This window comes from Charadrius vociferus, unplaced genomic scaffold (assembly GCF_000708025.1).
Source record: "Charadrius vociferus isolate BGI_N301 unplaced genomic scaffold, ASM70802v2 scaffold70, whole genome shotgun sequence".
Lineage (NCBI taxonomy): Eukaryota > Metazoa > Chordata > Aves > Charadriiformes > Charadriidae > Charadrius > Charadrius vociferus.
This window is the reverse complement of record NW_009646851.1, coordinates 3471907-3492797: the sequence shown is the minus strand read 5'-3', so window position 1 is coordinate 3492797 and position 20891 is coordinate 3471907. Positions and strand designations below refer to the sequence as shown.

Below are 20891 nucleotides of genomic sequence, written 5' to 3'. Positions count from 1 at the left end.
GAGATGCAATTAAGGAAGGAGATGGTAGGAGCTAAAAAAACAAAAAAGGGAACAGAATGAGGCATTCCCCATCAACTAAATCCAGATCTCCTGCCCTTAACATATACCTTAAGAAATACCGTCTTTATATATTAAGGGCACCCTATAACATCAAATTGCATCATTTTCTTTTTTTCATGAGATGAAAGACCATGTGGCATGACGTGATTAATAAATCATTCCTGAGCTTCTGAAAGAAATTAAGACAAAATTACTGCTTAAAAGAGTGAGTTCTTCAAGAGCCCCCTCTTCTTACACTGATGTCTTTGGTTGTGTCCTTTTCCCTAATTCTTTTTTTCCCCAGGAAGAATGGGATTCTTTTTCTTCTTTATGCAGCAGAAAAATGAGATCTAATGGAGTCTTCACGTAACTGCCGATGTTTCCCCATGTTACAGTCCTCCTGTCGAGTTCGTCTCTCAATAGTTATTCTGTATTTCTTTCTGCATGAAAGGAGAGGAACAGAGTGAGAAATCCTTCTCCAGCTATAGAGTAACAGGACTTCCCTTATAAAGAATGCCTGTAGGGGACAGCTGGGTGCCAGTTGAAAAATGAAATGTGGCAGAATGTGAAACCCTGGTCAAAGATTAAAGTAGTTTGCCTCAAAACATTTTACCCAGGCTCAAGAATGCCTGTTAATTTCTACACGGCAGTCTCAAAGCACCAAGACACAGACATTTGCTTCTTTGAAAATTTCTGATCTAAGTGATTAGGAAGTTTTTGTGAAGTGTCATGTGAACTGTGTCACATCACTGCTTTATATTGATCAAAGCCAAATTTCTTCCCAGTATATAAGGGGCACTGTCTACAAAGTTCAAACAACAGATCTGACTCTTTATTCCATTGTGTTTCTCACTGAAATTATATATTAACTAATCCTCCCATCTCCCTCTGAGAAAGCTACTATGTTTGTAATGTCAGAGGAGGTAGTATGATGAATTAAGAAGGGGGATGTACAGGATAGATAAGAAGTAAATACAATTGCTCATGCATCAGACACAGTTTTTCCTGTGTGTCTTCCTCTTGGGCCTTTTGAAGAATTCTGTTATGTTACTTCATACGTCAAACAAGCCCTCTGGCTGTCTTTCAGTTTGCCCTTTAGTACCCAAATCTCCCTCTAAAATCGTAAGATTCACATTTATATTTGATGCATTTATGCTTCTACTGAGTTTCAGGACCAATTTTTCAGAAAGGCATTAGTCCAGCCACATGTGCACACAGTACTGCTTGTGCAGAAGCATGACAAAACGCTTGTATTCCACGGGAAGCTCTGCTCCGCTTGAACATGTAGCAGGAGTAAGAGCTAGGCATGTAGCAGTGGAAGAATAATTTTCAAAACACCAAGGTTTTAATTTGGGTAACATGGCTCAATAGAAAGTGGGAACCTACAAGTTCTGAAAAGATTCCCTAGACATTTGTGTCTGTATCAGTAGGCTCCAAAATAACTTGAAAAATCTATGTTCTTTACTTCATTTATGCACTTTCGAGTCAGATCCCTCCACAGGTCCGAGCATGCACAGTAGCAGCTCATGCACAAGGACAGGTCTACATTTTAGAAACGTGGCTTTTTAAGTTTAAATCCTTTCAAAGCTATGTATTAGAACTACTACCCAGCTCTTTTAACAGTTTGTATGCACACTCAAAGGCTTTGTTTGCATGCTCATTTGTGGTAATTACAGATCTAAATGAGAGTTAATCAGAAGGTGCACATACAGTCTGAAAGGTACAGAAGCTGCAGGTACAAATTACTTCCAGGTACACAACTCCTAGACCTGCATTTTCTGAGAATCTGACTCATACATCCTGATATGTTTTGTTCCACATGTTTAGTGTAATGGTGGAATTAGAGAGCTGTCCCTACTCCTGCTTTGAGTTGGTGTAATCAGATCTCCAGGATGAAATTCACTCCTGTCTTTAGACGTCTTCAACCTGCAGGTCTACCTGACAAAGCACTCACAAATTCCTTCAGTCAATGGAGAGAAACAGGCATTTCTAAGAGGCATTCTTCTGACCTGATTTAGCTTTTACATAAGGATGACATGAACTGCACCCAAAAAAGTGCTAATTTCTCCCTCTAACCATAAATACAAAAACTGGGTGTTGAGATCATCTGTGTACACCTTCTTTTACAGACACTCAGCTTTGCTTACATGGATTTCCAATACAAATGTTTGTGTCAGATGACTAAGAGCTTAAGTCCTGTTCCTACAATGATGCTTTGCATAGTTTTATACTAGCTCAGGATATGTCTTTTGCCTCATTTCTTGTCCTCACATACCAATCCCCTCCCAGTATCAGTCATGCTAAAAAACAAACGCCAAAATTATCATCTTAGATTAAGAACGTTTAAAAGATGCAAGAACCTCTGATGACAAACACTATAAAGACAGACTTGTATTTTCTTTTTTGTCTTTTAAAGACAGTCCTTAATCAGTCACAGCTAACTTATCTTGTCTCAAACCCAAATAACATACTATATAAGCACCAAACACATGCAAAAATACAATCACTCTGCAGAATTCCAGTTGTAACTACTTGGATAAATAATCGCAAATAACTTTTGAAACCCTGGAATTGTGCTGGTGAATTGAAGCAGTTTTTGCCTGTTTCTGTCTATTAACATTTTATTATTAATAAATATTTTTATTGGATAAAATTATTTGATTCTTATATGCAGAGGTTACTTCTATTCTCCTATCTGTCTTTTCCATACCAAAAAAGGATAAATTACAGTATATATAAGATGCTGAACATGTAGAACTAATTTATTCTGTCAGCATCAGATCAACTCTCAAGCCTTTAGATTTGCTGACTAGCAGTGTAAGAATTATTGTACTTAAACAGGAGTAAAACACTGATCACCCTGCACTGACCTCAGCTTATTAAGTTAAATGCACAGCTTTGAAATCCAAATGCTCTTATACCAAAATAGAAATCTCTTTCTAGCTTCCAGTACAATTCCACTCAATACTCAAAAATTAAGCAAGGTACCAGGCAAGTTATATAAATCTCTATAGCACGATTAAAGCCTGCACAATTGTACTGGCAAAGAGTACCAAACAAAGAAGGCTTTCAAGGCCGGGGCACTTTACTAAAGAACACGGAATGACTGGAACTCACTGGAATTACTTTAATGGGTAAAGTTACTCAGAGATGTACGTGGTTACAGGATGAGGCCCTGAGTCAGTACAATGATTTGGATATACACAAAAGGACAGTCAAAGTGTGTTCGCTGTCTTTGGTGGGAATGTTACCACAGATTATTATGGCACCCCTCTGCTTCCCATCAAGGATGTGCTGCCAGGAACTGAGAGGTCTGAATGACAAGTAAAGAGGTAACAGAACTTTCAATGAATTGGACTAACCTGAAAAAGTAAAAAGCCATAAGCAGTCCTGCTCCGAGCAAGGCACCCACAACTATTCCTGTAACTGCTGATTCTCCTAGACCACCTGCTTGAAAAGGAGAAAAATAAACAATCAGGGTTCATATTGAGAACTATTTGCGTTCACATATTGGAAAATACACACAACTAGGAAATGACTGACCAACATCAGATAATAACTAAAGCCTTTCAGAGCTCAGGACTCCATGGGAACCTCTTCCTTAGTTCCTATTTCTGCATGTTTATTTTTTGTCCTTGCTTTCTTTGGGGTTAAAGAAGCCCCCAAGATCAGTGTCTGATGAAGACACAATTCTAGAGATGTCATACACAGGAATGTTAAGAAACTGGTCTGGACAGCCTGGTCTGAATCATAAGACAGACTGGGATTTCAATGACGCGCTTAATAGGACTCAGGACTGAATATGCCCTGAGTCATAACAGAAACAAACTAATTTCACCTGGTTTAGCATCATAACCCTCTATCGCCATTAAAATGACTGCATGATTATCCACCAGCTCCTCAATTTTATTTTTTGTTTCTGAACCTATACTGTTTCAAGTTAAAGCCATATGAGCTGTGCCTTGTTCCAAATCTCAACAGAGGCAGAGCAGGGACACAGTGGCTAGGGGGAGCCCAAGTAGGGACTGACACTCTACAAGATACAGGGCAGCTGAAGAACAATGGCATTTTCATGTGGGTGCAGCCTGCTCCCTTTTCCGTGCCCACCCGAGTCTGTGGAAAGGAACAGAGAAAGATAAAGGAAATTAAACTGCTCCCTCCTTTTCATTTACCCTTGACCCCTTGAGACGAATTTTGTCTGTAGATCAGGATGTGCAGAAGGAAAAAGGTGCACAGCTACACCATGCTGAGCATAGAGGGTATGGCCTGGAAACAGTCCCTACAGCATGTGTGTACACACAGGTTTTTCAGGGACTGAACGATTATCAGACTGCAGATACCTTTTCACTGCAGGACTAGAGATTTGTTTGCTGTGAAAAGCTAAGATCAGTTGCCACTGAGGCACTAGTATCTTCCTACTCTTATCTCCTTGCAATGTCCTGCTCACTACAACATGGTCTGCAAAGTCAGTGCACTGGAAAACAAGGACACCTTCTCTACGGAGGGTAGTCCCAGCCTTCTGAATTCACAGGTGTTGCCCAATTCAACCAACTTCACTTCTTCTCAGCCTATTGGGCCCCTTGCAGTGCATTCTCATAGCACTGAAAATCATTCTGCACTGAGAGAGCACTGCTCCCATCAGCACTGGCCTCCCCAGCTGCTAATTGTCAATATGATTGTTCACTGTTTGGGGTTTCAGTTATATCCATTTTCTGGCTGAAAGAGATTTTACCTTTTAGCCCCTGGAAAGTCCTAAAGCCTCCAGGGCCCTGGGCTGTGCATCATGATTACTGTCATGCCGAAGTTCAGGGAAGTGATTCAGACCACATACTACCCACGGCTGCCAGACCTTAACTTCCCAAAGAGTCAGCAGAGAGACACAGTCACGATGTCTCGATGTCTCGGCTGGACAACTGTGCTAAGCAGTTTGATGGGGCCCATTGTGTTGCATCACCACATGGATTCCTCTCTCTGGCAGTCTGTGCAGAAGCATTGAGTCACTAAACTTACATGATTTACATGGTGTATTGTTTGTGTGCTCTGAAACTCGGCTTTCATCCAGTCGCAGCCTGCCATGATTCCAAGGATATTTCACATTCGATCGAATTTCAAAACGCCCCTGCTTTCCGTAGTAGTCCCCAATCACCTATGCAAAGAAGAAAAGAATGAAAAGATTTTCCTATCAACTTAGGGAAGTAAAACAAACAGGAGACTGGCATCACTCTCTTGGACTCCTGTGGCAGGATGCTGAACCGCAGAGAATGGGGCTGAAGGGGTCTGTGGGAGGTTATGCAGTGCATGCCCTGGCCCCAGGCAGGATCAGCTGAACAAGAGCATTCCTGACAGAAATGCTTTATGTTAGGTTTACCTAACCTGATCTGAAAAGCCTCCAAAGATGGAGACTTGACAATTTCTGTAGGCAATTTTTCTGGAACTTACCTATCCTTACTGTCAGTGGTTTCCCCTAACCTGTAACCTAAATCTCCCCTGTTGCAATTATCCATCCCGACTTACCTAATTGCCAGTGGACATAGACTCTTCCTTTCTGAAACATCACTTTACATATTCACAGGCTCTTATCTGGTCTGCCCTCAGGCTTCTCTTCTATGTAAACCCACTTCACACAATGTTTTGTAACCCTCAGAATATCCCTCCTGCTCTCCCTGGGCCTTCTTCAATTGTTTCATAGTGGGTTGAGTGCTCAGGACTGTCACCCAGCTAACTGAAAGTATCATTTTACGTACTTTGTATGCTGAGGCTCCCAACTATACACTCCAGGCTGGACTTTGCTATTTTGCAAGGATCTGGAGGTACTTAGAATCATAGAATTGTTCAGCTAAAATCTTCAAATCTCCTGAAGAACTACAACAAAGCCTGTAATTCTCCACCTTCTGTTTCTGCAGTTGTTGACATTTACACAGAACAGGCCTTTCATGCCTATTATTCTGGTAACATGGACTAATATTTCAGACCAATTCATCCAGATACTTTAGAATTTCAGTCCTGTCCTCAACAGTAAATCCAGGCTTTATTCAAGATAACATAAGTTGGATCTACTGCAAAGTTGCAGGACTAAGTTGTGCTAACAGTAGTAGGTCACTCAGCTGAAAACAGTTCAAAAAAAATCTATATACAGTAATAAAGGCCAAATATCATGACACTGAAGTAGTCAGAAGTGATGGCAGAAGCACATCAAAAGACTTATTTGTCCTACCATGGATAAAACCCACATATTAATACACTGGGTTTAGAATCCATGCCATTGATGGACTGTTCAAATCTTACACATGAATTTCATTTTGAAGGGAAATTTTTTTTGAAAGAGTTGAATGATAACATTTGCCGTGATTAGATACATAAAGCAAGATTTCACACTAAATAAAGAAGCTAATTTCTCTCCCAGTTTTGCAATTTTTTTAACATCTGCTCAAAAATAAAGGCAAATTCAGTAAACTGAAAAAAATAGAGGGGAAAAAAACTCAGAGACCATTTGCAGGCAGCAGACTATTCATTAAGAGATTGTTTAATTTATCAAACAGGAGTGGGAGAGTCCTCTACTACTAGGGCTTACTAAATGTAAAAGCACGCAGAAAGGCTTCAGAAGAACAAATAACTATAAGCAGCGACCAAACAGATTCAGATCAGAAGTAGGATATACCCCACACAAGGGTAAGAAACCTGCCTGCCTGTAACACAGCAGAGGTCAGACTAGGTAATCTGGTGTTTTCTTCTCGCTTTAATCTCTGTGAATGGACCTGGGAAAACAGCTCTGCCCAAACACCCATTCATCTGGCTCAGTTCAGCTGAGAAACATTCTTGTATGGACATAGAAAAAAAATGGCAAAATGAATAAAACAAGGCATCAATGTTTTTAGAGTGAGGCATGAGGGTAAAAATGTAGCAGATGCAAGTAATAAGTAACCAAATGTAAAATATGTTAATTGCATCTATATTTATATATATCATAAACAAAGCAGAGGAAAATTAAAATAAGCAATATGTTAAACGCAGAAATGTAACATCAAAGAAATAAAAGATGGTTTAAATGACAAGTGAAAGAGCAATGGAAGGAAGGACAGGAAAGAGGGATTAAATTGATAAAATGAGATAAAAATCTAATGGACTGAACAAACGGAGAGATATAAGTTGTTCAAACCAAAGTCATCCCAAGCAATTTCTACTCCTAGCTTCAATTAATGATGATTACTCCTACCCCTGGGAGTGTCTGCAGTTAACTGCTGTAGTTTTTCATTCACATTTACATACCGAAACACACTAGACACTCATGCTTTTAAAAAGGCTTCTTTAGTTTGTCTCTGCAGCAGCACTGACAAGAACAATATAACTTCACTGGATTCAAATCCACACGTAGAAACGTCCAGCTCAGATTTACTGCTGCTTTATGTTTGAGCTTGATAAAATAGGGGAGGGCCAGCAAAGCTTAGGCTGATGCTGACTTCACAACTAAAGGAAGCTTTATGCTGCAGCTGGAGTTAGTGCAATGTACGCATTAATAAACTCAACCCAGTCATGCTATTCCCTATGTGTGGCTGGTGCTATTTCTCATAGACTGCTTTTCACAGTCTGGCTGCTTCCACTCCGGCTGCGTCCAGTGGAACAACCCATGTGGTGTACATGGAGCCGTCTGATTAAAATGTCTCTTACACATTGAAAACAAGACACTCGGGTCTTACTGCCTGATAAACAAGGTGAGGCAAGGTCTGCACTCCTGCCTGTGGTTGACCACAGGGTAAGATTCAAATACCTGTACTCACCGTGTTTATACATCAGGGTAACTTGTCCATCCCTGTTGCTATAAGATTAATCTTCCTTCTTACCAGCAAAAAAAAAGGTCTTCCTCATTTTAAACAATAATTTCTCGTATTTGAAATTTATCAGTGCTTAGCTAAGCTTGTGAGATTTCAGTCTTTAAATTTTAAAGACTAGCATCAAGTGAACAGGTACGTATTGTTAAAGAAAAGAATTTAAGAGAGCTTAAAAAAAATAGGATAAGTGCTTCAAGATAATTATTTCACAGAAAGGATTTGGTCTCCAGGTTGATAAGATTAAGCAATACCATTTTAATGTGTATATTAAATAAACAGATGCCCACCAAGTAAACAGATGATACCGTGTTACATTACACTGGCTAATTCATCAGTGGCCAATTGCAATGTTTTTTTTTCCTTACCTCCTGCGTGCCTGCTTCTGGGTCCGTCATTCCAATCACAGAGAAATCCCCATATCTGTCTCCATTGGCATCAATGGACACCTGCCCTGCAATGCCTAAAGAATGGCATGTGAGGAATTAGAAAATTAATTAGTTAAAATACTGAGCCTTTCCAAGGAAAACAAGAAAACAGTGCACAGGTTTTTACAGACCGATATGACAGGAAATCTCATCAGTCTCCCAGCATTTTTGTTGGCATTCCAAAAGAAATTGTAATTTCATCTCGGTGTCTGCATTCCTGAATTCTTAACATTTCTCCCTTTTAAATATCAAATGTGTGAGACTGTTTGGGGAATACGTGAGAAAAATCTAATCCAAAAGCCAGCACGCAAGAATAAAACACAAATATATTTAACGTGAATTATTTACAGAGACCCTAACCCTGAAACATCTAACAATGACTCAATAAGGAGAGTCCATTTCATGTGCCGCAGAGGATGCGGGGGCACAGCCCTGCGCCCCGCAGACTGGTGGGGTTGGTACACCCATAGAGCCAGTACAGCGTTGTTTCCATCTGATGGGATACTGGAGGGGGCATGGTCCAGCCCAAACCACAACAAAGGGGCACCATGTGCACTACATATGCGTTAAGTCCTGCATTCATTTATATAGGATTAACTGCATAATATGGTGCTGTTTGGTTTATATTTTTAGACCCCCCGGTTCAGTTCCGTCCTTTACGAGTTCTAGCAAATTTTAGGGAAACTGGAAATCATAGACTCATAACTCATAACATAGACTCATAGACTCAAACTCAAGTTTGAAGGGGATTCAGGAGGTCTCGAGTTCAACCTCCCACTCAGAGCAGGCTGAGTCAGGAAGTCAGAATATAAGGATGCTCAGGGTTTTATCTGGTCTTCAAAACCTCCAAGGATGGAAACTGCACAACCTCTCAGGGGAAACTTGTTCCAACTGTCACGGTGAATAAACACTTCCTGGTATTCAGTCCGAACCTCTCCTTTCAGTGTATGCCCTTGTGTACAAAGAGCACGGCTCCTACTTCTTGTGGTGTAAGTGAAACAGGTTCTTAAAATCCATCAAGCAATACCAATTCACTATGGTGAAGACATTGTAAGACTTTGCTGATATGCTTTATCACCTCAGATAGTCTCAAATGTGATCCTCCACTGCCTGACACCAAACATAGCCATTTACATCAGTGCTAGTCAAACAAGCATCATTATACATCCACATTACACCAAATATGTGACTAGAAGAGGCACAAAGTAGTAGAGAATCAGGTTCTCGGTGACTGTAAATCAGAAGACAGAGGTCAGATATTCAGCCAGAGTACAAATTCCCCTCAACATATCCAATGACAGTACACATGCAACAGATTAACACACCTCCATTTATCTTGTCTCCGTTCCCATTTAGTGATGTCAGGAATGTTTAAACTTACTGTGATTTTCAAAACATGTAGCGGTCATCAAAAAATTATTGTCAAGCATCTGTTTCATTATAACAATACAGTAATCAAACAATTGCCAATTTGATTTCTGCAGGAAAACAGAATCGGTATAACAACCACTTGGCTGTGAAAGCACTGGAAGAGGCCACTACGAAGAGCTACAATGTCCTTGCCTGCACGGCAATTTCGATTCTGGATCTGACAGGAGGCGTTAATTGAAACAGACACCTTCCTGGCCTAAGAAAGCCAAAATTCAATGTTTGGAAGTATGTAATAAAATTTGCTGAAACTCAGAATTCTTATGGGATTCTTTTTTAATGGGAAAGACTCTTTTTTAATAGGAAAGTCTCATTTTTAAATTTTCCACCTGACTCAAAACAAAGAGTTTGAAATGTTGACATTTCCTGCAATGTTCTTCCTTAAGAAATGTTTGTAGGAAATTTTGAAACAACCTTAACGAAAAACTGCATTTGGAGGTGGAAGGATTTTATCTGGACTCTCTTTTTGTTCTATTATGTTAGATACCCCCATACAGAAAATGTTTCTACTTTTTCAGAGGAAATGCCAATGAACAGTAACTATTCTCCACGAAATGTGCCCTGCAGTCATACCAGGGTGTCTCTAACAACCCAAGCAATAAGAAATCCTTCAATCACCTCAGCCTTATCCTTTCCCAAGCGCATGACATTGCCTGTGCAGCTGTGGCTGGGAGACTGTGAACACTGCAGGGAACAGCATCTGCATCCCGTTGGAGTTATGATCGGTCACCTGTTCAGAGCAGGCTGTAAAATGAGGTGGCCAGGCAATTAGATATCTAGATGTCAGCAGTTAAATTAGTGTCATTAATGAAACTGGAATCTTCATCGTGGAGACCTGAAAAAGTTTAAGTGAATTATAAAGCTTCAGGCCTGCAGTAGAGCCTGGTGGGCGTACGCATGGACCGTACTCTGCAACGCTCCATCCACTTCAGAGAGGGGAGAACAAAGCAGGGAGAACAAAGGGACATGATTTTCCTAAAAGGACTGGCTTGCAAGACATCAAGTTACAGGACTCTTTCAAAATTAGTTTTATCCTTGTACCTTATGTCCAGCAAAGTACCACCACAGGCAGGAGACTGCATATGACTTACAGGGCATTTTGACCTTTTCAGCTGCACCCTCACAGCTCAACTTGACAGCTACATTTTCAGAATAGCTGTGACAAGTCATCCAGCAACAACAAGGTGGTTTTGACAAGTGGGGAAGGAGAGTATTTTTTTCTTCCTGGTTGGTTTTACAAGAAAGGTGTGAGAATGGACTGTGTAACCTGCATGGAACACACGGTACTATGAAAGACTTGCATGTGCACACCAGCTGGTGGCTTCCTGGAGCAGAAAAGTAGGAGTAGAGAAAACACAGACAGGCTGTGCTGGGGCATCTGTTCATACACAGGACAGCCAAACAGTGAGGCAAATCCTCAGACACCAGATTCCCTCTGTTAAAACAGTGTGTTTTGGGAAGCCATGGATGCAAAAGGAGGTAGTGGGACATCAAGCGCACTCTCCAGCTGGTGCTGGGCTCCTTTTGGGATGACTGCACCCAGCATAATTTAAAGCAATCCCTGTGTTGCCTTAACCTGTTCTGGGGACCCTTTTGCCTTGTGTTCAGGCCACAAGTTGAGAACAGAAAGAAGGTTTGGAGTTGCTGTCCTTCTTGCATTCCTCTGCTGTGTCCAGTGTGTTCTTAGAGCAGAGAACCTGGCCACTGAGGTTTTTCTTACACATTCACATTAATCATTCACTTCTTATCCAGGGGAAATGTTTCTTTCTCTTAGGTATTTCAATAGGAAATCTTGCCAATCCTACACCAAAACACTGGAGTATTATAAGAGATGGACAGGAATATTTGAAGAGATGACAGATGAATCCAATAATCCTCAGTTGCTTTATTATGATCCCTACCTGGCAAAAGCACTCGCATCACTTTGCATCAGCAGGGTGACATACAAGTGCCAGTTGCACTGAGGAATTGCAACCTACTGGATTAAGCATAGAAAGGCACAGTGCTCTTCAACTGCTGCCACTGAGATAACATGCACAGCTCCTGAAAGGAGACTGGGGGGAAATCCTTCCAGGGCCCAAAGGAGCCCTGTCAAGACTTAACAAAAAAAAAAAAAAAACCAAAACCTGGCACCTGCTTGCTTCTATCCATTCCCAGGCTTTTAAGATAAAAAAGTGAAATGGAAAAAATGAAGCCATCTCAGAGCTAATAGATGTACATGAGTAAAGCAAGCAGCTGTAATCTGTTAAAAAACAAAGAAGGAGCCTGAGAAAATTAATGGTATTTCTTTAGAACATCAGTGAGGGTCATTAAATTGTTACGAGTTCTTTGAGCTGAGTAAGACCTCAAGGGGTGGTACAGAAAAAAGTCAGACTGGTGAGGTATGTGAACAAGCCTTAAGGATGTATATGGTTTCATCTGGCTATTTTCCTCTCATTTAAGAGTGGAATAGGCACAGGTCCTTGCTCTGCACACAACAAAGACCTGTATTTTTTTGACTGTGAAAGCTGGAATTCCATAGTAACTCTTACCTTCATATGTTCTGTTCCGTGTTTGCTGAACAATTTTTTCCCCATCTTTCTTACTGAAACCAAACTTCAGGACTTCCTGTAAAGCTAGAGCATAAAGAAGAATAGCATCATGGAATCCTTCCACAAACATGTTCACCTAAAAAAAAAAAAAAAAGAAAAAAAAAAGCAATGGTAATTGACACATGAAAAACTTTTCTTCCCTATGGAATTGATTACCTAGAGAGAATCTCAAAATTAAACAAAATGACTAATTTGGAGGGTTATTTTCTCAACTGTTGGAACACAAAGGAATGTGTCTCAAAAAAATCAGGGGGGGAAATGGCAACTTTTGACCCATTTTTAAGAACAGTTAACCACTATCTGCTATTCTGAACATTCAAATCAGACTTTAATGTTGTGTCTGAATAGCTCTGCAGATAGGCGAGAAATTTGCAGATCGCAGTTCCCATGCCCAGACGCACAAATTCTGCAGCTGACCACGTGAGATTCTGTAAGGTGCTGAGCACCCTCATCCCACAGCACTGAGTATGTCCTCCTCCTTCTGTGCAGAGGACTTAGCACCTCTCAGGATGGGGAAGTATGTTCTGCCACGATTTTTTTTGGAGAGCACAACTGGTGGATTTGCTTGTTTAATGATTACCACTTCCATTTCTGGCCCTTGTTCAGCTGAGCATCTCTCCACTAACAAATGAGCAATGGAGGAAACTACTTACCCTCTACAGTAATGCATTCTCTGGAACTGCCAGGAGAACACTTTCCTGTCCTTTAAAGTTTTTTCATAAGTGACATGAAATGAATGAAATGCTGCTTTCTAACCCTAATATAAAAGACGACTGCTGCCAATCAGCTCAGCCTCCCACAAGTCTACATAGGCAACCTACAGCTTTTGGTCTACATCACTAGGAGTAACCACAACAGTTAAAAGCAGAGTGCTGCAGGAACATTACAGGTTTGTTCACAGGAGCCTGGTGTGCTTCAGTGGTGAAGCAATAATTGTTTCAGAAACTGAGTTCAGATGGAGACCCATCCGCAGAAGCAGGCACACATGGCCTGAGCAGCACAGGTATTCCTCTTCTGTAAGCGGCAACTCACACCTCGGTAGTGCAATGCACTCCGCACGCTGATGCACAATAATTCAGAATGAATTATCTTTTCAGCTGCAAGAAAGATGTTCCCTTTCACTCACAGTTTCATTACAATGGAAAAGCTCCTGACATCCTAGCAAAGGTGTAATCAACGATTATACCACATTATGGGGTTTCTTATTGCCATTTCCAGTGAAGAGCCCACCTCTACAAATATTCTCCTGGACAGAAACATTTACCTTATCTTCCACTTCAGTGTATCTAAACTAATTAAAATGTTGGTAAATAAAGTGCTACTCAAACTCTCACAGCTTTAGCTGACAGTAAACATGTTAAAAGATAAAAACATGTAGCCAGTTAAGTAAATAACTGCTCCATAGATAAGAAGCATGACATAGTCGATTGGCTAAGCTGAACTAACCAAGCCCCTGGTAATGTAATTACATGCAAGAGGTTCCTTCACTCCTAAACCAGTTGCCAACAGTAAGGAGAATTTCCGAATTAATTACTGATAATACAAAAGTTGACATTGCTCTGACATTGAAAATCAGAGTTTTAGATAACTCCAACCTATATTTCATTAAGAAAATGCACCAGCAGTTTAGGGAAGAGCCCATAGCACTACAGAAGGTGCAGAAGACTAAAAGGCAGCTGCAGTTATTTTGACCTAAGAAGAAAGCATGAAAGAAGACGTGAAAGTCAGGCTTTTGGTGGAATAACAAGAGCTGATGGTCAGAGTGCACACTAGGACAGGCTTTGCCAGCAAGGGGTTAATTTTTTAGAATTGAAAAAAACAAACCAAACCAAGAAACCACAAAGCTTGACAACTGCTTTATGTGCCACCATTAGAGTCCAAGTGGCCTGTGGATGATCAAACATGGGTGTTCTTGACATGACATTAATTCTCTCAGGAGAGAAATGAGTCTCTCTAGCTGGCTGATTTACAGCTTGTGGCTGGTGTCCATTTCAAGGAAAGCTGTTTGTCAGTTCCTTTGTCCATGGCAAAAACTTCTCAGTGTAACACAGCAACCTTCAAAATCCATTTTGTCAGCTAATTAGGGCTACAAAGATGATTAGGGGACTGGAACATCTTTCTTATGAGGAAAGGCTGAAGGACTTGGGTCTTTTTAGTCTGGAGAAAAGACAACTGAGGGGCGATCTTATCAATGCTTATAAATACCTGGGAGGGTGCCAGGGGGATGGGAACAGTCGTTTTTCAGTGGTGCCCAGTGATAGGACAAGAGGTAACGGGCACAAACTCAAACATAGGAAGTTCCATCTAAACATGAGGAGGAACTTCTTTACTTTGAGGGTGGCAGAGCACTGGCACAGGCTGCCCAGAGAGGTTGTGGAGTCTCCCACTCTGGAGACATTCCAAACCAACCTGGACGCTGTCCTGTGCAACCTGCTGTGGGTGACCCTGCTCTGGCACGGGGGTTGGACAAGATGATCTCCATAGGTCCCTTCCAACCCTGACCATTCTGTGATTCTGTAGTTTGCTCAATCTGAAACCTACCCACGCCACCAGCCCAAAAACCCTCCTGTAGACACTGCAGATTTGCCAGAGGAGCCCTGTCAAAACTCACTTGGCAGTCTGGGATGTTACAGGCATAGCCCCTTGCCTTGACTCTCAGCCAAAAGCCCTGACATTACATATGAAAAATCACATTAGAATAATCAGAAGATCACCTGTGCCAACTTTCAGTTCCTCACGCGCAAGACCCAACATTTTATCTTACACTGTCAAGGAACATGAAACTGCTGGAAATTTATGCCATTTCAAATCTTCTTCTAAAACAGTAATATTTACTGTTTGCAGGTGAGACTGCACCTACACTCCCCAGCCAAACCATATGTCTGGCACATTTGCTACTTTTCACATTATTCCAGGAACATGTTCAAGCACCAGTTTTTGAAAGGGGATATAGGATGACATGAAGGGCAGAAAGTTTTCCTGCATATCATCTTGCTCGATCATTTAGAAGTTGCCACGATCCTAGGCAGAGAATAGGTTGCACCATGTATAGGACTGCTGTAACCTAGAAAGGAGAAAACATCAGAGATGGGAGGAATACCACAATGTGAAGTAACAGCTGCAGGTAATTTTGAAGGGATTGCTCTTTCTTTGTTCCACTTCCACGTGTCCAGAGCTCACTCACGTTCATTTTGCAGCCCCGTTGCCAGTGACTGACTACAACAGATCCTCTGAGTAAAAATAGTGCAAAATATGTTCCGTCTGATTCCACACCTGACTTATTAGAACAGTGTCCCAAGCTGTATAATCCCAGGACTTCCTTTCTGGACAACATTAACTCTGTTAATGATACCTTCACGGTATCATTACCTCACGGGTATGAAGGATTTTCTTTATTATTCTTCTTTGTTTATTATTTTAACATGGCTTCTGTTCTACATTCAGTCCTATCAGAAATGATGAAATAGTCACCTATCAGAAATGATGAAACAGACTGACACCAAATTTTCCTCCACAATTTTCACGCTTCTTGGCCTGTATTTATTTGAATTTTAGAATCGCTGGCAATAAGAATAAATAATATTTACCAAAAAAAAATCCTTCCTTTGCTGCAGGAAAAGCATTAAAAAGGGCTAGCAGTGGTGTATGTTCTATGAATGTTTCAAATAGGGATGAGAGTAAATGTAAAGAAGTCTTCACAGGTTACTTGAAGGTCTCCATGGTAATTAATAATGTGTGGTTCAACATTAGACAGCCCTCAGGACAAAATTAAACAGATCATAAAAGCTATCAAAGATCCACTAATCTTGTAGGTAATTAACAGTTCTTTTAGTTGAGCTCTAATAAAAAGCAAAATTTTTTTATTATAGTATTTTCCATTTTGATTTATGCTGCTTTTTAAATTACAGGTGCGAGCTGAGCTCCAAATGCTGTGACCTTAATTTGCATATCAAATTTAGGTCTACTAAAATGTTGCTGTCCCTGGCACGTACTGCACAGCAAAGCCACCCCTCAACACGTGTCATCAGCAATGCGAGTTGCAGCAGAGAAGCTGTCAGGTTTGCTGAACGTCTTGGGAGGCTGCAACACAAACATGTGGAATCCCCTCTGCTGAGATATTTTCCATATTTCTTTCACATCCTATTCAAGGTACCATATAACTAAAGAGCAGGCAAGATAACTGCATAGCTGGATGAGATAAGCATACATTTGCACCTTTTATTTTCCTACCTTTCCCCTCTAATTAACCATCTTCTATCAGAAAAAAAAACCCTCTCCGTGGAAATCACATAAATAAATTTTACACAGTTCAAAGTTACAGTTCCCCAAGCAGCCATAGTGTGACCACACTATTCATATATACCAAGGTGTTAACAGCATACACAGCAATGCAAAATACTACCGACATGGAAGACGGCCAAGCTACAGCTATGCAGGACCCATAATTTTCCATATCCTGCCCACTGACTGTTAAGTAAGCTTATTCTCTTCCATCTGGAACTTCCCAGCTCTGAATCACAGCAATTACAGCAATTCATACCACTTCAGTGCTAGGTGGGAAGGATCATCATCACTTTTTCTCTACTGCAAAAGCAAACAGCTAACATTCCCCAAACTCGGTCTCTCCATCTACTTCCCATTACACCCGCAGTGATTTTCAAGTTGTCAAACTATAACCCCAGCCAAAATCAGCGAGGACGCTGGGGGACTGCATAGGGTGTACCCACACTTTTTGCAAAATACTCGACATGATGCTCAGGTGAGCTAATGCCCACCGGAAATCCACGGATATTTCACGCTCTTTCACATTAGTCTACAGGGATGACACTTTAAGCAATCAAGTATGGAATTTTGATCCTACAAACACATGAAGCTCATCTAACCTCAAGACTATGAATACTGTAAATGAACTCTCATGAATTTTAGCAATAGCCTTATACTCTATAACTACAGCATGACACAGTAAAAATGTGGCAATGAAGTTCAAATACAGCAACACATCTTACTGCTTAGGGAGATGTTTTCATACTATCTCATGCTGTTTCAACGTATCTCAATAAAACAGTCTTTTTCTAAGCAGTTGTAATTAAACTGTCAGTTCTCTCTTTTTAATCCTTCTTCACCAAGCCAATTATAATTACAGTCCTTCCTTTATGAGCTTTTCCAAGAAAATCTGACGTAGCTAACTTTTTTACATGCATTTCTGGACATGTATCTTTGGTTGTCTTTCGTCAATTGACTCACTATCCAGCATTATACTCTTCACCTACTTTCGGAGCAGGGACTTTTGTCTTTGATACCATTTGCTGATGTTACATGCTGCCATTCAGGACATTGCCACTGCTGATGCCGTTGTTACAAGTACTCATTTATGTTCCTGGGATGCCCAGGGGCCCTCAGCAGTTCTTTGATGAGTTACTATGCCCTTGCTCTGAGCTGCACAAATCCAGAACAAGGTGCTGATGATCCTCATACAGTAGATGATAGGCAGGTACAACTGATTTGGTTTAAATTTTTTTTTTCTATGATTGTTACAAACTGATTTTCTTTTAAACTTTCAGTTTGCATAAACTCAATGAAAAACTCTGGAGGGAAGTGAGACGTAGACTGATAATGTGAGGCTGAGGGAAGAATATCCTTACATCTTAGCATTACCTGGAAAATAGGCGAAGTGCATTTCAAACCAGTACTGCTGCGTCTGGTTTCAGCTTTGCAGTAGTTTATTAGTCCTATTGCCATAACGCTTTCGCATATCATCCTGCACATTACCATCATAATAGGATTATCACAGCTCTCATTGACTCACCGGCCAGCTCCTCAGATCCTCATGTGATATCTTAATGCCACTATGCAACAGAAACTCACAGAGTTCCAAAATCTCACCTGTGGGTAACAGCTACTGCCATGCATCGGGACTGCGATTTCAAGAACACCCAAGTATAACAAATGCGAATCCATGGGACTCGCCCATAGCCGGCTGTCATAAACAGCATGTCTCAGGGTAACTACAGACATGGATACGTAGAATCACATAACAGTTTGGGTTGGAAGGAACCTTAAAGACCGTCTAGTTCCAACCCCGCTGCCATGGGCAGGGACACCTCCCACTAGACCAGGTTGCTCAAAGCCCCATCCAGCCTGGCCTTGAACACTTCCAGAGAGGGGAGTATCCACAGCTTCCCCGGGTGCCCTGTTCCAGTGTCTCACCACCTTCAGAGTAAAGAATTTCTTCCTAATATCTAATCTAAATCCATACTCTTCCAGTTTAAAACTGTTACCCCTTATCCTATTGCTACACTCCCTGGTAAAGAGTCCCTCCCCATCTTTCCTGTAGCCCCCTTTAAGTACTGGAAGGCCACAATAAGGTCTCCCCATAGCTTTCTCTTCTCCAGGCTTCACCAATGCTGTAACCCCATCATAGGAGGCCACCAAATTTGTCAGACACAATCTGCCCTCAGTGAAGCCATGTTGGCTGTCACCAATCACCTCCTTATTTTCCATGTGTCTTAGCAGAGTTTCCAGGAGGATCCACTCCATGATCTTGCCAGGCACTGAGGTAAGACTGACTGGGCTGTAGTTCCCTGGGTGTTACTTTTTTACCCTTTTTAAAAACAGGGGTTATGTTTCCCCTTTTCCGGCCAGTGGGAACTTCACCAGACTGCCACAACTTCTCAAATATGTTGGAGCTTAGCAACTTCATCTGCCAGTTCCTTCAAGACCCATGGATCTGTGCACCTTCAGGTTCCTTAGATGGTCTTGTACATGATCCTCTATAGGGGGCAGTTCCTCATTCTTCCAGTCCCTGACTTTGCCTTCTGCAACTTGGGCAGTGTGGCTAAAGCACTTGCCAGTGAAGACCAAGGCAAAAAAGTGTTTGAGCACCTCAGCTTTGTCCATGTCCCAGGTAAGCAGGTCTCCTGTTTAATTCCAGCAAGGGCCCACATATTCCCTAGTCCTTCTTTTATCATTGATGTACCTGTAGAAGCTTTTCTTGTTGCCCTTGACATCGCTGACCAGATTTAAGTCTATTTGAGCTTTAGCTTTCCTAACCTGATCCCTGGCTGCTCAGACAGTTTCTCCATATTCCTTCCAGGCTACCTGCTCTTGCTTCCACCTTCTGTAGGCTTCCTTTTAGCATTTGAGTTTGTCCAAGAGCTCCTTGTTCATCCATGCAGGCCTTGTGGTGTTTTTGCCTGACTTTCTCTTTTTCAGGATGAATTGCTCCTGAGCTTGGAGGAGGTGCTCCTTGAACATTAACCAGCTTTCTTGGGCCCCTCTTTCATCCAGGGCTTTATCCTATGGTACTCTACCAATCATATCCCTGAGGAGGCCAAAACCTGCTCTCCTGAAGTGCAGGGCAGCAAGCTTGCTGTGTGCCCTCCTCACCACCCCAAGGACCTTGAACTCCACCATCTCATGGTCACTGCAGCCAAGGCTGTCCTTGAGCTTCGCATTCCCCACCAGCCCCTCCTTGTTGGTGAGAACAAGGCCTGGCATGGCACCTTTCCTTGTTGGGTCCTCTATCACTTAGAGAAGGAACTTATCATCAACACATTCCAGGAACCTCCTGGATTGCTCATGCCTTGCTCCCTCATCCCTCCAACAGATATCAGGGTGGCTCAAGTCCCCCATGGGGACCAGGGCTTGTTAACGTGAGGCTGCTCCTATCTGTCTATAGAGGGAGTCATCTGCTCGGTCTTCCTGGTCGGGTGGCCAGAGCAGATCCCCACTGTTATGTGACCTTTCCCTGTCCTCCCTTTAATCCTGACCCATAAGCTCTTGGTTGGCTCCCCATCCATCCCCAGGTGGAGCTTCACGCACTCCAGCTGGTCATTGATATAGAGGGGGTCTGCCTGTCCTTCCTGAAGAGCCCATATCCTTCCATTCCAACACTCAGTCATAGGAGCCATCCCACCACGTCTCTGTGATGCCAATGAGATCAAAGCCCTGCAGGCCTGCGCATGTGTCTAACTCCTCTTGTTTATTCTCCATGCTACATGCATTTGCATAGAGGCATTGAAGTTGGGGCCCCAGTGAAGCTGGCTTACTGGCTGGAGTGGCTGGAATTCCTTTATGCTGCACTCCAGGTGCTCTTCTGTGGTCCTTCTGAAGGCTTTGGGCATCTATTGTTGGCAATGGCATCGTACTGGTAGGAGTAGCACGAATGGAGGTTCCCCTCCCCTGGCAACTCTAGCTCTGTTCACGAGCTTGGCAAGCCTCTGACCAAAGGTGCTCTTCCCTTTCTCTGACAGATGGACCCCATCAGCGCCTAGCAGACCAGGTTTCTCAGAGTCCCATGGTCTAAGTAGCCAAACCCCTGGCTGTGGCACCATTCCTGTAACCATTTGTTGATTTGCCAGATTCAACTGGCCCTTTCAAAGCCCTTTCCCTTTGACTGGGAGGATTAATAAAAAAGCTACCTGACCCAACTTGCTTCCACAGAGATCACATCCCTGTGAAACCAGCCCAGCCAATGGAAAGAAGGATAAAGCTGTAAAACAGTTAATTGCTTAATACTAAAAATATAGCCTGTTCGCTTGGGCAACCAGACCGCTTCCCTAATGGAGCTGGACATTAGTGGT

General features: G+C 41.9%; 1 protein-coding gene across 2 annotated transcripts in view; it reads right to left on the bottom strand.

Moving 5' to 3' along the window:
* Positions 1-367: 367 nt before the first annotated feature.
* Positions 368-20891, bottom strand: part of NPR3 (natriuretic peptide receptor 3) — a 42387-nt gene continuing 21863 nt past the window's right edge. For both annotated transcript variants that reach the window (XM_009894203.1, XM_009894204.1), the window contains exons 4-8: positions 12250-12385; positions 8231-8325; positions 5050-5185; positions 3402-3486; positions 368-479 (exon numbers count right to left, since the gene is read on the bottom strand). In XM_009894203.1, coding sequence (XP_009892505.1) covers positions 368-479; positions 3402-3486; positions 5050-5185; positions 8231-8325; positions 12250-12385 — 564 coding nt within the window. The remainder of the gene's footprint in view (positions 480-3401; positions 3487-5049; positions 5186-8230; positions 8326-12249; positions 12386-20891) is intronic.